This window comes from Falco biarmicus, chromosome 7, assembly GCF_023638135.1.
Source record: "Falco biarmicus isolate bFalBia1 chromosome 7, bFalBia1.pri, whole genome shotgun sequence".
In the NCBI taxonomy this organism is placed as follows: Eukaryota; Metazoa; Chordata; class Aves; order Falconiformes; family Falconidae; genus Falco; species Falco biarmicus.
In genome coordinates, this window is record NC_079294.1 from 41,301,208 (window position 1) to 41,319,364 (window position 18,157).

Consider the following 18,157-nt stretch of genomic DNA (forward strand, 5'->3'; position numbering starts at 1 on the left):
TTTCTTCTACCTGAGGCTAGAACCAGTGTTCTCTTGAATTATACATATACTGACCAGTCAAGATTATGGAAACTTTTAAAGAGTATTTTACTATCACGTCAGAATGTTGAGGATTGTGTATTTGTGGTAAATGTTTTAATGTAATACTAGAATGTTGTGTACTGAATGTTAAATGTTATAATAATGAAACAGACCAATCTGGTCAGTCGTGCACTTTTGTTAATGTGGGTAATTATGATGACTACTAAAGAAGTCATGAAAAAACAGCCTCTGCCATTTCCATGCCAGCTCTGAGGGACGAAAAGAAGCTCGAGGAGACCGAAGCTGTCCGGGTGCCAAACTCCGCAGCCGAGGAGGCCCCGCGCCGCCGGGGGCACGGCCTGCCCGCGCAGCGTGCCGCGGCTCCTCTGCCCGCTCAGGGGGTTTCTTTTCTTTTTCTGCACTCCGGGACGCTGCTGGCAGGCCCCGGCTAGAGAGGTGCCTCACGCCCGGTCTCACCGGAGGAGGACGATGGCTGCGCTGGAAAGCGGGGCCGCCAGCAGCCGCGCGGCTGAGGGAAGCGCGGGCGGCCAGGGCGGCGGCTGAGCGGCCGGGCGCGGGGCACCAGCCGGCAGCGGGAAGGCGGGCGGCCCCTCGCCTTCGCCGCCGCTCGCAGCTCTTGTGCCGACCCCACCGAGAAGACAAGCCGCGAAACCCAGCACCACCCCGCTGCCGAGGCCATTTCCCGCAGGTAGCGCAGACTCCCGCGGCGCCCAGCCGCCACTGGCTGCCTCAGGCGGGCAAAATGGCGGCAGTGGCCGAGGGGAGGGAAGAGAGGGCGGGGAAGGGAGGGGGCCACGGCGGCGACACCGGGCCTCACCGCCGCCGTTAGCTGCCGTCTCCGCTTTCCTTCTCCCCGCCGACCTCGGCAGCAGCTGGGTGCGAAGGTCAGCGCTGGCGGGGAGGAGCGCCCGGCGGCCGCCTGCGCCGTTCCCACTCCCCCAGGACAGCCCTGGGGCGGGGGGGGGGGGGAGAGCGCTCGGCAATCCTCCGGCCTCCTCCCGCCGCAGGCTCAGCCCCGTTCCCCTTCTCCCCCCGCCCCGCAAAGCCCCTGACCTGCAGTGGGTCCGGGCCAGAGGTAGGTGCCCGCCTCGCAGAGGCGCTTCACCGCGCAGGGGTGCGGGGGCGCACCTGCCCGGCGCTCCCCGGGGGCGGCCGGCGCCGCGGGGCCCTGCGCTGGAGCAGGCGGGGGCGCCAGGGCCTCCCCGGGGCGCGGCGGCGGCGGTGCGGGGGCGGCCGGGGAAGCCGCCGGGCTCTGCCTGGCCGGCGCTGTCCTCTCCTGGGTTTGCCCATCGGCCGTGCCCCGCCGGGCCCGGTGGCTGCCTGGCTCCCCTTCGTCTCCGCCGGAGCTGAAAGCAGCAGAGGCTCTATTTTTGCTCGCTCGGTTGATTATTTTAATTTCCGTTAGTGCAGAAGGCCTGAGGGAGAGGCGGCTGGCTGGGAAGCGCGGTGGCTCCGGCAGGAGCCGCTCTGGTCAGGCGCAGAGGTGTCTCGGGAAGGGGCTGGTCTGCAGCCCTTCCCAACGGTGGTCCCGGGATGCGCTTCCCTGAACTGGATGGAGCGTGTTGGGGCCTAAACCGCTGCATCCCCGGTCTCGCTGGGGACGGCATGGGCGCTGTTCAGGAGAGACCCCAGCCTGCTGGCTGCACAGCCCGGGCTGCAGCCGTGGTGGGGGGCACCCGGCCTTGGGCTGCCCACGGCCTTCCCCGCGCCTTTGCCGTGGTGTTCCGCTGGCCTGTGCCGGCAGGTGGTTTATAACCCTGACCACATGGTCTCGCATGAAAATTCGCCTGGCAGACCAGCGAGGTAGGTATTTTTAAGGCTGAGGTGCTTCAGGACGTAGATGGCTGGGAGCTGTACACGTGTTCTGTAATCCGCTTGAAGTAAAGCCGAACCACGAGCAGATCCGCCATCAGTGGGCACGAAGGATGGTGTTCGTTAGACAAAAAGTCATGCCTTTTTGTGGATTCCTGAATTTGAGCAAGATTTGCTTTGTTTCCTTTTGTAATAAGGACAGAGGATATTGTAGGGGAGGAACTTGTCAAGTTGCTTTATGGTGTTAAAGGCCTTTTACTATCCTTGTTAAGGTACTACCTAAGTTGCAGGGATCCCTGCTGGTGGTGACAGACTGTTGTGGTGCAAATTGTTTGGGTAACCAGGCAAGTTGTCGAGTCAGGCCAGGCCTGTATGTTAGGAATGTATATTGAAGCCAGATCCTGTAAACACTCGCTAATGTGTGGAGTCTTGTTGCTAGGGCTCTGCACAGAAATAAGGAGACACACACGCACAAGTGCCTCTTTGAAGTCCTGATGTGCTACCTGACTGTTTGGAAGCCAGGAGGATAAGTCGAGAGTATTGTTTCCATAGTTCATGAGCTTCAGTCTTGGGATTTTAATTTATAAATAAATTCAGATCTTTTTATGGCTCATTTTGGAGTATAGCCAAGTAGAACTGTATTGTTTTATGTATGTAGATTTTTGTCTCGCACAGAGATGTCTGTTGTTTACACAGAAACTGTAAGAGGAGTGTTTTGTTAACATTTTGTTAGCAATATAAACTGACAAACACAAATGCAGACTAGAACTTGAAACAAAAATAGCCCTTCTTAGTGCAGAAAAACACAGATGCCCAAAAACCGTTTTTCAAGCAAGACCATGCATGTGTTGGTTCTGTGTTTCTTTTAAAACTCAGGTTCTGTCACTTGCATGCTTATAAATCTACTGCATGTAACTTCCACAGCAACCTCTAAACAGTGTTTCTTTTTCTAGACAAGATTGGCTGAATTTTGATTTATTTTTGTTTAATTATATTTGAAATTTGTTTTTGGTTGGGTGTGTCCTTGTTACATTTTCAAATTCCTGAGCTGACTGCAATGAATTCCCCTCTCCATTGTCAACGTGTCTTTTTCATTAAGACTGACTGCTGCCTTATCCTTCGCTTAAGAAACTTTCAATGGCTTTAAATAATATGACCAAAAACCCTCTTATGTTTTCAATATTCTATGTGTACAAATTCCAAATTGAAATAAAAAAAACTCTAAAAAAAATAATAAATTCCACAGCCTACACGGCATGTGTCTAGAGAGCTCGTGGGGTCCTTCTTTTCATTGTGAACTTAGTGGACCCTGAATGCAAATTTCCAGTTGTGATAATGCATATGACTGGGCTTTTATCTCTCTCATTTGCACTGTTTCTAATTTATCCCATGTTGACCTGGTACATACATGTACCTACAGGCAGATGATTAATACCTGTTTAAAAGTAAGGAGTAAATTGTTCTCAGAAGTGCCTAAAAGCATTTGGTATTGTAGAAAGAAGGAATCATGGTAGCTTGGAAACTCCACGGGAGCAGAGTGTTTAATTTTTAAAATATCTGCAATGATGGCTAATTCATCAACTTATATGGGTCCAGTAGAAGAAAGTCAGAATTTCTGTGCTTGCACATCTACTAATGCAAACTATCATCTTTTTTTTTTTAGAATCATCATTGATGAAGTGCTTTAGCATTGTGGTTTTGTGCTGATTTTTCGTCCTGTTTCTTAGCTTGAGAGTTTCTACCGGTCATTCATGGATTCTTGCCTTTGTGACTAGTAGCATAACATTAAATTTGAATATCATAGTTACCATCTTACATTCATTATTTCTACATTGCCTGAGCATCTCTAAATGAGTATTCGTATCTGATTTCTGTTTGATTAATTGCAAATGTTTACAGGTATCTCTTTCCTTTTTTTCAGCTTTCTTCGTTGACATATAGAAGAATATATGCTGATTCTGCTACAACTCAAGTACTGTTTTTTATTTTATTTTATATGTTTTAGGAAGCAGAAAGTGAACTGCTTTATGTCTTGTGTAGCACTTGTTACAGAACAGGATCTCACTGTACTTACGTGTAGGGAGGACAGTAAAAATGCTGGTGTGGAAAACAATTTTTAATGCTTCTACTAGTATTTTTTTTTTTTTTTTCTGTTAGTGTATTTCAAAGGCTTTGATTTTTACAGGGACCTCAGTGTGACTGTATGCTTGCACTTATGTGGCTATTCACTGAAATCACTGACTCTTCAGCTTGTGTATGGAGATCCTTAACAGGATTAACTGGATTTAGAGGTCTGTGGCAAGATGTGACAGGAATCAGAGTGGATGGAGAAAAAATAAAGTTCTCAGAAAGTGTTCTGCTGTGGACATGTGTTGGTTTTATTATCTCCCAAGAACAGATTGTATGTTTCATTTGCTGCGTAAGGCTTCAGATTAAAGAATATGTTCACATTTTAAAATAGTCTTTTTCCATTTTAGGTGTTTGCTTAGTAGTTGTATTCTGGCAGATTCTGTGGGTGCTTTAGGATGATGTCTGCTAACACTGTCAGAATTCCACTATAACTTGTTAAACAAAAATAGGACAGAAGAATTCCCTGGTTAAGTTCTGAGTTCCAGATTCAGTAATGTTTCCTTCTTTTTCTTTCTGTTCTCTTACAGGAAAGATGATAGTCATCCAGCATTCCTGAGTAATAAGAATGGGTCCAGATGTACCTCTACTAAATGATTACAAGCAGGAGTTCTTCTTGAAGCGCTTTCCACAGACTGTGCTGGGAGGTCCCCGGTTTAAATTAGGCTATTGTGCCCCTCTGTACATATACGTGAATCAGATTATTCTTTTCTTGGTGCCATGGGTTTTGGGAGGAGTAGGTACACTTTTGTTCCAATTAGGTATTATGAAAGACTACTGTACCGCGGCACTTTCAGGAGGACTGATGTTTGTTACTGCACTTGCTCTTCAGATGGCAAATCTATATGCAAAGCAGAAAACAGTAACAGTAGAAAGAATGCAAATTCAGAATACCCTAACAGATGAAGATGAGTTTGAATTTTCCAGCTGTCTAGGTTCAGAGACAGTAAAATTTATTATTCCTGGCAAGAAGTATATAATCAACACTGTATTTCATTCCCTTCTGGCAGGGGTATTGTGTGGGTTGGGAACTTGGTATTTGCTGCCAAACAGAATAACCTTGCTGTATAGCAACATTGGAGGAACAGTTATGATCTTTGTATTTGGATGGGTGACTATATGTATAGGAGCGTATTCGTTAATCATAAATACAGCTACAGAAACAGCTACTTTCCAAGCACTGGATACTTATGAAATCACTGCTCTGATGAGACCTTTCTACATTTTTGTCTTTATTGCAGTGGATCTTGCACACAGGTAAACTTAATACAGCATTTAGCTAATTCAAGTAATGGTTATTCTATATATTTTTGATGAAACAGATGAAATTACTCTTCTGAGGAAAATTTATTTTGGGATTTTAATCAGCTGTACGAATGTAAAAGAAAGAACCTAGAAGAGTATATGGTAAAAATTGAGGCTCTACACTGCATAAAAGGTTGTTCTTAAATTTTTACAGCATTCAGCATAAATTAGGAAGAGCAGTTGGAGCAGTTTCTAAGTAAGGGATAGCTAAAATTATCTTCAACAGTGTCAATTTCAGTATTTTTATACAAGAACATTTGCATCAGCATCTTTCGAAAGGATGTGTTTTGAAAACATGTTCCTGACCTGGAATCAGATCTAAACACTATGTACTTCAGGAGTGCTGGGTTTGTATTTAGAATTTGTCCTGGAGTATTTTCCAATTAAATCTCTGCAAAGTGATGGCAGAGTGTTTTAAACTGTGGGCAAAAAAGGACTATGAATTTGGTTTTCATGGATAAGCAGATGTGAACATTGCACTATTTTTGTTATATGAATTTTGAACTTGGATTTTTAAACGTTGTTGTAATACAAAGAACTATGTCAGCCTACAAATAGGAGACTTATAAATTTCCACGTTTCAGATGAGTGTCTTAGCTGAAGTATTTAGCATCTCTTAAAGCAAGATGCTTTTAGGTTTACTCTGCATTCTTTCTCCCTGTCAGGTGGTATTTGTATCACTTTGTCACATGTACATATTTTATAGTTGGGGTACTTCAAATGCATTTGAAAAAAAGGTATGTTTTAATTTTACTAGTTTTGCACTTGGAGATGTCTTTGTTAATGATTTACACTAGTTGCCTCTTCATTTATGATATGAGAATTACACATGTGGTTTTGGACCCCAAATTCTTCTATCTAATTTCCTGAGGAGAAAATTCAGACATTCTTTAAATTGCTGGGGGAAAAAAATCCTTTGAGGTTTATTTATTTATTAAAAGGTAGAAAGAAACCAAATACCTTAGCAGTCCACCTTTAATTAGCTAGCTGGTGAACTACATGTGACTTTGAATTTACGCAGATTTCTAACACTGATTTTTGTATTTTTACAGGAAGATTTTAATGCTTTTATGTAGACAATAACATTTTGTATTCCTAAAGAAATTTTTTCTCTTGGTGTACAGGCAACATGCCAGTTTTTTCAGTATTAAGGCTTATGTCTTGGGTCTTGAATTTGCACAAAAATTGAATTTTGTAATTCTGAAAAAATACTTTGCATTTTTTTGTTAAACAGTTGAGGTCTTCGAGCCTGTGGACCATTCTTTTTGCACAAGTATTTCTTCAGTATATTATCACAACAGTATCAAAATGATTAGGATACTTACATCACTTGACTGATCTGTGTAATCTAAAGGCTTCAGATCTTTTCAGTGAAAAATAAGCCCGTGTTCTGATGTTCTAATTAGTGTATTACTGCCCCAAGCATAAATGTATGTCCCTCTTTTTGTTTTTTAAAGATACTGGTTGAGGTTTTGTAGATTTAATATGTAATGTTTAGTCTTCTGGATTAGCTGTAGTAATTAAACAGAAAGTCTTCCTGCACATCAGGTATCATTTCCTTCACAGAAGTCAAATACATTTCTTCTTTTATCCAGGTTTGCTGTCAACACACCCATTCTAGAACAGACAAACCAGATTTTGCACATCGTATTTATTTTTCTGCCATTCTTGTGGGCAATGGGAATTCTGCCCCCGCTTGACGCACTTTTTCTGTGGGGAATGGAACAACTGTTGGAGTTTGGACTAGGAGGTTCACCTATGTCAAGTAACCCAAAGTAAATGTTGTTTATATAATTGTAAAATATATTAGTATTGTTGATAACCTTTTTCTTTTCAAGCAAATCTTCTTTATTTTCTCCTTCACAGGTTATTAGTAATGTTTCTCATTTCTGCTGGAACAGCAATAGCATCGTATTTCATTCCCAGCACTCTTGGTGTGATCCTCTTCATGACTGGATTTGGGTTCATACTGAGTCTTAACCTAAGCGAGATTGGTTTTGCCTTCAAACACACCATGATCGGCCATTTAGCCTCCAGCAAATCTAAAACTATGCAGAGAGGTCTTAGAATACAATTTGGGTGGAGGGAATTTGTTTTTTATTTGACTGTGTTGGCATTTGCTCTCATAGAAGCTAGCCTGCTGCATCAATTTGCAGGCTTTTCATCATTTTCCAAAGCCAGTCCTCAGGCTATAGCAAGTTACGTTCTGATCGTATTACTTATAACTATGTGGATTCTTAGAGAGATTCAGAGAGTGTACTTGTTTGGAGTCTTCCGAAACCCCTTTTATCCCAAGGATGTCAGGACTGTGACTGTGTTCATGGAGAAGCAAAGAAGGCTAATGAAAGTTGGTGTTGTCAGGAGGATTTTACTGACACTAGGTAGGAATATGCACTGTCTGTTGTTTGTTAGATGATGCTTGTAGGAAGATTGAAACAATGCTAGAATTACTGTATGTACAAGCTTCTGTGAATGAGCTGAGAAAAACGAAGTAGCCGGAAATACTTGTTGATGTTTTACTAAATTGTGCATTGAGGTCAAAACTACTGGTTCAGAATACTTGAAAGTGATGAGTGATTTTATTTTTTTTAGGAGTAAACCTAAAAAATTGAGTTTTTTAAAAGTCCAACTCCGAAAGCAAGGCATTTTAAAGAATTTTAGTTGTAACATCAGTACTCACTTTTGAAAAAATGGCTCTTGTAGATTTTTTTAAAAGGTACTCGGGGTGTGGGGGGGGAAGTGAGTTGAGAGAGTGTTCAGGGTGATTAAATATTTGGTTCTTGCAACTTGCTAGTAAAGGGAATGGTCTCCTTTCTGGTAGGTTAGGGACAATGTATCTACTTTGGGGGAACCAAAATTTGATCTAAATTATTTCATAAAGAAGCATCAGTTCAGGGAAGCGGATTGATGAATGCTGTTCCCATGTTTATTTTTACTTATTTGAGTGTTCGCATGTTCTTGGGGAAACAGACAAACCAACGACAAGAAAAGCAATAGCAAGTAATAACTAAGCATCGACGTATGTGCTGTCTTGGGCCGTCAGTCCAAATCTGTTGTTTGATATCCTGGAGGTGTAATACAAAGAAGAGTTTGTAATAATGCAGGGAAGAGTTCTCTTGTTATGCTAATATTTCCATTCTGCAATAAGACTGCTTACTTCTGTAGACTTTAATTATGTTCTTGAAAGGAAATCAATGATTCTTTTATTTCAATTACAGTGTCTCCGTTTGCTATGATAGCATTCCTGTCACTAGACCATTCGCTACAGAATCTTCATTCTGTGTCTGTTTGCATTGGATTCACAAGAATATTTAGGATGGTAATTTGAATTTTAAATATGTTAGCCTAAGAAATTCTCTTCTACATGATTTAAGTATTAAGGTGACTTGGAAGAAATATTCCAGGTCATGAAAACAGAGAGAGAGAAATAAATTTTTAAACGTATGTGTAACATATCTCTATTTTAGGTCTGGCAGAATACAGAAAATGCCCTACTGGACATAGTGGTTGTGTCCGTAGCACAAATGTTGGTGTTTAATCCAGACCTCTGGTGGAACAGGAGCCTTGATACAGGAATCAGACTTTTACTGGTAATTTTCATAATGTAAATTTAAGCAGATGCTTGTCACTGAAAGTCTTTGTTTCCTTGCCCTCCCCCATTAGAGAATGAGAGTCTAGGACCTAGCAAGTAGAAGCTAAAAAACTGTACTAAGATACACATGTTAATACCAGCCAGTGATAATCACGCTTCATTTTCTTAAAATTATTGTAGATAAGGCAGCTTTGGCAGTGCTGAATATTATATGATGCAGGCTACAAATAAATGTGATAAATGTGCGTGTTGTATGTATCTTGCAGGTTGGTATTCTGCGGGATCGACTGCTTCAGTTTGTCTCCAAGTTGCAGTTTGCCGTAGCTATTCTTTTGACATCGTGGACAGAGAAGAAGCAGCGTCGTAAATCTACCGCCACCTTAATCACACTCAACATTGTTTTCTTCCCAATCCTGCTGACCTTCATTGCCATCTCTGCGCTGCTTTCTTCTCCCTTGCTGCCCCTCTTCACGCTACCGGTATTTTTGATTGGGTTTCCTAGGCCTATCCGAAGCTGGCCGGGCCCTGTGGGTGCTGCAGCGGGTGTTTGCTCCGATACAGTGTACTACCAGCAGATGGTTCCGAGTCTGGCTGTTGCTCTGCAGTCTGCACTCGCAGCCGGTAGCCTAGGTAGGTACGCTAGCCACACTGCAAGGAAATGTAGCTAAATATTTTGGGAAACACAATTTTGCTGGAGAACAGGAGAATCATAGCATCTGGTTTAAAGCATGTTTCACAGCAGAGTTTAAATCTGGTATTTGGAGATTGTTCAGTTGAGGGAAGTGATTATTTCTATCCTCATACATCTCTAGTCGTTACATTCTTGTAAAAAAAACGGTCTGGTTTGTTATCTTTAAAATAGGGAGAAATTAAGTGGTGGTGAAACAGTATCACTCCTAACGTTTTTATACTGAACAAAAAGGATGGTATGCACTCATTCCATGTCATCAGAGGCAATAAACTGACTTCTCTTGACAGCAGGGAGAAAGAGGTGTGTCAGACTGTTCTTTGTGTATCTATGTGTCTCTCTGCATCACTCAGGATCCAGAAGGTAACTTTGCTAATTTGGCTGTGTTAATTAGGTACAGTAAATATGGACTGGATGTACATAAAACACGTGATGTAGCCTAACTAGCAGTAATTTGTTAAGAACAGAACCAGCTGATAAGACTTAATGTCACATCTTGCGCACACAGGGTAGGACTGTAACAGTGCTTGTTATCTTAAAGCCTGTGAAAGACATCATGATGGGTGTTCCACAGAATTGTATAAACAGGTGAAGAAATGCCAACTCTTTTGTCAGGTGTAGGCAGGATAACTGTTAAAATCGCAAGCTCGTTTTCTTGAGAAACAGTCTTTGTATAACCTAAATAATCAAAAGATCATTGCCCTTAGAGAAGAGGCAAGTATTTAGATAAGCCTTTTAGAAAATGGCTTAGGACTAGAAAAAGTAGACTAATATTTGAAGACAATGAACATAAACTTTAATTGCATTTCTGAAGACTGTATGCAAGTGCTTTACTAGGAAACATTTACTGCACTTTTAGTACTGGTGTAGAGAGAGGTATTAAAAAAATAAAGCTAGGAAGCTTTTTTCCTCTAAAGAAGAGAAACACTTCCGTTTGTCTACTGCATCAGCCTATGTGTTTTATATATAATATATTTATCTCTGTCTGTTCTGTATTTGTTATCTATTTTTTATCTATACATGTATTTAATATCTATATAGCCATCATGACTCTGGTGGCATGTATGCCTCAGATTAAATAATTTAAAACACTAGTCTTGAGGAGGAAAAAATCCTCTCTTTAATGGGAAAGCCTGTGAATGAATGTCTCCAAGCAAGAAAAAATGTGGGCTTCTCAGATGAGTTCAAAATGAAGAGGTACCGTTTTGTGTGTCTCTAATTTAAAACCATACTTTTTTCTGTGTAAAGGAGTTTTAGTAGCTTTAACAGCTGGCAAGGAAAGAATTAAAATCTTTGCAAAATGTTAGCAAGAAAATGCACTTCATTAGCTCAGTGGGATAGAAAAGGTTACTTAAATTTTAACCACAGCTTAATGGTTGATTTCACTGATTTCATTTTACAACATTATAAAACTGTGTGTGAGTGGTCACTTGGATGTGAGTGACAGCAGAAGCAGGTCATAAACTCGCAGCAAATGTCAGCCTTAAGAGCAGCATCATTGTATTGGAGAAGTTGACAGCAGGCTATAACTTAAAAGAAATACGGTATAACCACCAGCTGCTAGGAAGTTTGGCATTGCACTTTTTATTGAAATAGGTAGAAGATACAGAAAGTACCTTTTTTTTTTTACATAAGCATTTTTTTAATTTTTATTTTTAATTTTTATGATGAGAGCCAGATCGTGGAATTTTTGAGTACAGATCATTTGGTATGATGTGAAGTTGTTCAGGACTTGGTTTTCAAATGCCAGTTCATTTTGTGTGGCTCTTTTTGGTGATGTCAGCCTTAATACAGTGGGATTGGATATACTTTCCCTCACACTCCAGACACAGGCACACAAAGGTATTTCAGAAAGACTACAGATGATTTCCACTTTATCTACTTAGTGTTCAATGTGTATGATACCAATTCACAAATCTTTCAAGATGAGCAGGTGCTCTTGCTCTGCCTCTATTTATGATCTGTAAAATGGGTGTGATATTATGCCATTGGTAAACTGGCACTTGAGCAGAATAATTTGCACTTGGGATTTTGCATCCTAAGGGATATTTTCTAATCTTTCTGAAATACAGACAAGTCCTGTTGAGTTATGGTTTTTTTTTTTTTTTTATGGGAGAAATAAACTTCATACTCCACAGGAAATAGGACCATTAATATACCTATGTGCTAGATGATGATTCCTTAATGCGTTCAGCAGTCATAGGAATTTTAGATCTCCAGGTGACGTCAGTGGGAACTGTGCAGTTGGAAATTCAGCAAAAATTATCTTTAATCGTGAAAGTTGTCTCTACAAAGGGAATTGAGGGTGGGGTTGCTTAACCCTCGTCCAGTATGAATATTGTAGTCCTGAAGCTGTATGAGGGTTTCCCAGTTTTCCACAGCTTTTTCAGAGGGGACTACAATTTCAGGATCTAGCTTTGCAGGTAGTTTCTTAAGTGAGTGTACTAGCTAGCCAGTTTTAACTGGTTTTGATGTTGAAGCAGAAATATTTTGTTTGCAGTTCAATTCCTCAGTTGACATGTAGAAAAGGTTTTTGTTAATATAATGCCACAGTAATACATAGGTTTTGGGTTGTTCTGTTTTTTTCTTGACTAGGTCTCTTTCTGCCTGGATCACATTATTTGTGCCGCTTTCAGGATAGACTGATGTGGATGTTGGTGTTAGAAAAAGGCTTCACTTACTGTGGTGTGAACATTAAGGTAACTGCATGCTGGGGACTGGCATGTTAATGTTTTGAAATCATGCAAACATTTTGCTGTATAGCATTTCAGCAATGTAACTAATTTACCTGATAATACAGTCAATTTTTTAAGATGAGTTATTGCTGTGTTAACTAGTCCTGCAACTGACATGCTGAGCAGATGTGATATTTTTTATCATACAGCTTGTGACACATCATCTTGAATAAGCTGGCTAATAAAATCTGTATGAGGCAAAGATTTGTTTAATACATTGATCTGTGTCTAATACTGTAGCGAGTGCTTTGCTATTACTGTTATCTCTAATTAGATTTGTGGTTTCAGTTGTGGAAATACTGACAATGGAATGTATCTTTATTTGTTCAGAAAAATTTTGTTGCAAGAAAACAGCTTGCTAGCATTTAGGGTTGTGTACTGGTGAAGGCTAAAACCAAATTGTTTTCGTTTATGCCTTAGGGGCTAGAATTGCAGGAAACGTCCTGTCATGCCGCTGAAGCTCACAGAGTTGATGAAATTTTTGAAATGGCCTTCGAACATCAGGAGCACACCAAGATACTCTCTCCTAATCACCATTTTGGACACATTTTGACTCCTTGTACTGTTCTACCTGTGCGGCTGTATTCTGATGCCAGAAATGTGTTATCTGGAATAATTGACTGTCATGAGAATTTAAAGCATCTGAAAGATGATTTCATTAAAGTGCTTGTATGGATGCTAGTCCAGTATTGTTATAAAAAATCAAAAACATGGGAAAGCTCAGGCAACGCCAACAAGAGCAAGAAAGGATCGTTTCCAGATAACCAGCATAGCGGTTCAGTAGAAAGATCCAGGCCTCTGAGGGAAGAAGACAGCTTTAGTGTTGATACAATTGAGGACTGGACTGATGATAGTGTCATTTTTCATCTTGAACCCAGTGGCAGAATGAAAGACAGAAAAGAACTTGGGCAGTTGGGAATTACACCAAAAGTACATCTGTCTATTCCGGGATCTGTAGAAACACAGAGCCAAGATGTCCCACCAGAAATGTCACCGGAAGATAAATTATACAGGGCTGTTGTCCTTGGGCTTCCTGCTGTAGACAAAGGGAAACAGCAAGAAGTTTTACCTCAGGTTGAATTTAGTTGCTCTTACTCGGAGCTATTGAGCATTCCTGAAGAATGGAGAACAGCCCCAGTGCCTTCTTCCAAAGTCAATGAAATGAGGCGGAGGTTTCCAGAAGAATGGTACCACTTCATTTTGAGTCAGCTGGACTTTTTTCACCTGAAAGAAAAGCCTTCTAATTTACTTGAAGACCTTATGAAAGATAAAGCTTTGAAAGACTTATACATCCATGGAGTATTGTCATGTTGTTTTGGTCTGTTTGGCCTGGATAACACCGTGCCTGCCCCGAGCCATGTGTTCAGAGCCTATACTGGTGGTATCCCGTGGTCTGTTGGTTTGGACTGGCTAACAGGCAAACCAGAGCTTTTCCAACTTGCATTAAAAGCATTCAGGTAAAAGAAAAACATTCCCTCCGATTATAAAAAAATATATAAAGAGTCTTGTAATTTGAAGTAAGTATCACTTCCCTAGGAGTAGTTCATGTTAAAACTGTATCATTTAAATGTATCTGTAGCTTCTTCCTACATAAATATTGCCCGTAACCGCAGGCAGTGAACACTGTGATAAGGAGATTCCTTCCTTATTCCCTTCCCCCCAGCAGCTGCCTCTAGCACTGGAAATCTGCTGTGTTAAGTGGGGAAAAAACAACCCCTTTTCATTGTCCCCATAATCTAAGAGAATTGTGGTGGAGTTAGAGGTTTGACACTTTCCATTATCAGGCAGCAAGAACAGTATTTGAGGTGAATGAAAGATGTTTAAGCTAATGTGTTTTTACATCTGGGTGAGCTAAAAGCATACCCGTACTAACTGCCGGTGACTCGGCTGACAAGCAAGAACTTAGAAAGTTGTTTGTGCTTGGTAGCATGTGGTGGTGCCTCTCCACCTTCTGTAGCCTGAGGAGGCTTTCTTCCTCCTGCCTTGTGCTGCACTGCTTGCTGTATGACTTTCTGTGCCTTTCAGATACACTTTTAAACTTATGGTTGACAAAGCGAGCCTGGGTCCAGTGGAGAACTTCAAAGAGCTGGTTAACTACCTGGAAGAATATGAAAATGATTGGTACATTGGACTGGTATCAGATCTTGAGTGGCAGCAGGCAGTTCTTCAGGAAAAGCCATACCTTTTTTCACTGGGGCATGACCCAAACATGGTAAGAAGAAAAATTACTAGTATGCAAGGGTAAAGTTTGGTTTCCTTTTCCACTGTTACTTTTTTTTTTAAATTGTGTTCCAAAACATGAAGGCTGTACGAACAAATTTGTGTTTGTACTAGAGAGGAGCTGACATCACGGTTTTGAAAATCACACCGCGTCGTTCCTCAGGTGCAGCAATATTTCCTGATTGTCTTTCTACACAGAAAAATTGAACCAAGGAGACTGGTTTATACATTGCCACTTGTAAAGGAACAATATTCATAGTATGTAGCCCCAGAGCTTCGTTTAGTGCTTTGTATGCAAAATGCTTGTGTATCTTCTTGGGGAGTGTACTGAACGTATTGATGTGTTTGTTCTTAAAGGGAATTTACACTGGGCGAGTCCTTACTCTTCAGGAATTGTTAGTACAAGTGGGAAAACTTAATGATGAAGCTGTCCGAGGTCAGTGGGCAAACCTGTCCTGGGAGCTGCTGTATGCTACAAATGATGATGAAGAACGCTACAGCATCCAGGCACACCCAGTTCTTCTGCGCAACCTAACGGTGCAAGCTGCGGACCCACCTCTGGGCTACCCTGTGTATTCATCTGAACTTCTGCATCTGCCTTTGTTCTAGAATGTTGGTAGCACTTTTTTTTTAATTACTATTACGATTGTTTTGTATTTTTCATTGCATGTTGGGAATCAAATGCTCATGCTACGTTTATACACTACAAACGCGATTTTACTCTTAAAACGGCGTTGGATGGCAGTGCCGAGCCAGCGTACATGAGTTGCACAGAGATGGTGCTACCAGAGCCTTCAGCAGGCAGGAAGTCCTGAACTGTTTTCTTGCTGCTGGAACACGTGAGACACCATTGCCTGTGTGGCCGACGAGCCATGAGATGCTGAAATTCTCTTCTCCAGTTTAGAGAAGAGCAGCACAATTCTGATCATTAACTATTTTTGATGCATTCTGGTTTATTTTTATTTCTTTTTCTTGGACAGGTGACTTGCACTGACAGTCAGGTTACAGCTCACTGTAGTACCGTCAGCCACAGAGTTAGTAACCAAAGTGTACATACGAATATTTATATGAATTTTTTTTTATTCTGGCCAATTTGTATTGGAGGGAGTTCAGTTTTAGCATTTGTTATATGACTTTCGCTGATTTTTCCTTAGTTGTAGTAAGTTATCAGCTGTGCTCTAACAAAGTAAGTTGTAAGGGACAATTTTTACCAAAGCATTTGTTTTGGGGACAGTGAGAATTTATATAAAACAGTGTGCATCCTGACGCATTAATAACCCGTGTGACCTACTGATGAAAGAAGTAAATATGTCATTAGGGGAGAGAAGAAATGTAAGTCCAAATGGATTAATTTTATCTCTTTCTTCCAATATCCATAGTTTTATATATACATTGTTGTTTGCAACCGGTGTCCACATCACTACCCAGTCTTCCACAAATACAGTGAGAGCTTGATGATGAAGGGGGGGCAGAAATCTAGCTGTCTGTGCCAGAAGTAATTTTATTTTTTTAACCTTACCACAGGTTAGAACAGAATTTGGCAGTTGGTTTGTAATAGCACAGGTCTGGGTCATCTCTCCAGTGGCTTACCCTGTTTGTTCCAGTTATTAGCACATAAATGTGTTTATGTGCTAATAACAATAAATGTGTTTTCTCTGTAGATCTGTAGTAACTGCTGGCATATGCTGAGCAGGGTGTAGGTAATTGTCTGTCTTTAACCTGTAGCATCAGTTTAAATCAGATCTGCTCCCTTCCGGAATTCGTACTGGTTTGGAACACCCAGTGTTGTAATTTGGAGCACGTTTATTACTTTACTCCTCGCCTTCAAGACCTTTTTGTATCGGGTAAAATTTGTTACAGGACTGTGTACTCCATACTTGGCTATTTGCTGTTTCTTTTGATCAGTGACCATAAAAACGATTTTAAAAAAATAATCTGCAAACTGTGTAGTGGGTTTCAGGAGTGGTAAGGGAACACCCGTCACACTCCATGGTGTAACACTCTGAGGTACAGGATGAAATGCACACAGAACATCAACAGCAGCTTTTAGTAGTTGGCTGGTGTGCAGGAGTGAAGGCCCTGATAACCTAAAATTACCTTGCTTGGCCACGAACGGTCTGGAGATAGTCATGGAATCTGGTCTGGAAGGGGCTTTTAGAGAGTACCTATTGTGGCTCCCTCCCAAAAGGAACTACTCCTAGAAAATGTTTAATCTGATTCAAAACTTCCAATACCAGGAGTATCACAAAGTCAAGTAGTTTGCTCCAGTTCTTTGCTGTTCTTGCAGCAGTTGGGAAGTTCATGGTTTTTCCTAAATCAAATTAAACCTCCTTGCCTCATTGTTAGCTTCTTATTACTTGTCTTCTGTATGGTCACAGAAAATTCAGTTAACTTTTTTTTTTTTTGCAGCAGCAGCAGTTTTTACTTAAAGATGGCTCTAACTTCTGCCCTCATTCTTTGTCTTCTGTAAACTGAATAAACTAGTTGAGAAAAAAAACTGAAGAGAACTGTGATCCTTCTCTTGCTTTCCTCGGGTGCTGTCCATCGGGTACCCAGCCTTCTTGAAAAGTTTTGCTGGTAAGTGGCCCTGGTGTTCTAGCAGAGATCCCAATTGGTACCAGATGGAGGAGCAGAATCGGTGTTATGCAGAATTCCTGTTTGTGCGCAGGAACGTGGGGCTGGGCTCTGATGCACTGGAACGTCCCGTCCCCTGCTATCGCAGGCAGCGTGTCCTCCGGCCCTTATTCAATACACAGAGCCAGTTCACGCATTCCAGCATGTTTTGCAATAGTATGACCCTGACTCATGTCATGGCTTTCTGTAACCCTCTTTCAAGTCTTTTTTTTTTCTTTGGCAGAAACATGAGTTACAGCTCTTGGTCCATAGCACAGATTTGTGCAGCTGAGTGCCCCGGTTAAGCGTGTTTTGTTTGTGTGCTCTTGGACTGTGTCCTGCTTGTTTTGGAGCATTCCTTTATCAGGAATTTAGAGCACCTTCGAGCCTCATCTTGTCTGCAGCTCTCATGAGCACATACATTGCTCTTTGGATTACTGATGGAATGCTAGTACTGGGCTTAGGATCTAGGACTGAATTTATGACAGGCCACTCACCGCTGTCCCGTGTGACCATGAGAATGGCTGTGTTTTCTAACCAGGTGTGTGCATGGGCTTTACTTGCTTCACAGACCGCAGCGTTCATCACACAAAGGTAAGCAAGCATAAGACCTTCACCATGGCTTTGGAGAACCTTTATTTAACGCGATCAGTTTTAAGTCCTTACCTAGAGGATTTTCACCCCCTTTTTTGGGCCTCTACCAAAAACTTCTGAAGTCCTGGAGACCACCTCTGTCCCATTCCTGTCCCATAAAGCAACAGGAATTCATTTAATGGAATAAAGTGTTGGGGCAGTGAATGTTTCAAATGGCAAATGCTTTGTCCTTTCTGGGAAGTTTCTGCTTTTGGCATTTTCCTTTAATTTTGGCTTCCTCTCTGAAACAGGTAATCCCATTGCCACCCTGTCCCCATCACTGGTACTGTTGCTCCTTCCACACTGTTCTCTCATGCTGCTGCTGGCAATGGCAGAGTTCACAAAGGTGGGTCTGTGCTTGCTCATGTAGCAGCAACTGTCCTGGGCTCA

At 41.6% G+C, this 18,157-nt stretch overlaps 1 protein-coding gene across 7 annotated transcripts; it reads left to right on the top strand.

Annotated features, from left to right (window-relative positions):
- Positions 1–593: 593 nt before the first annotated feature.
- Positions 594–16,441, top strand: PCNX4 (pecanex 4). Of its 7 annotated transcripts, none has more exons than XM_056347418.1 (13): positions 594–730; positions 3,776–3,826; positions 4,512–5,238; positions 5,952–6,023; positions 6,882–7,061; positions 7,153–7,667; positions 8,505–8,605; positions 8,754–8,876; positions 9,145–9,508; positions 12,162–12,265; positions 12,722–13,758; positions 14,327–14,513; positions 14,879–16,441. In XM_056347418.1, the coding sequence occupies exons 3-13, from the start codon at positions 4,550–4,552 to the stop codon at positions 15,128–15,130; spliced, it is 3,624 nt and encodes a 1,207-aa protein (XP_056203393.1). In that variant the 5' UTR covers positions 594–730; positions 3,776–3,826; positions 4,512–4,549; the 3' UTR covers positions 15,131–16,441. The 7 variants fall into 7 exon arrangements, with proteins under 7 accessions (XP_056203393.1, XP_056203391.1, XP_056203395.1 ...); XM_056347416.1 differs by lacking the exon at positions 594–730 and adding an exon at positions 802–1,117; XM_056347419.1 differs by lacking the exon at positions 594–730 and adding an exon at positions 1,189–1,845.
- Positions 16,442–18,157: the final 1,716 nt, after the last annotated feature.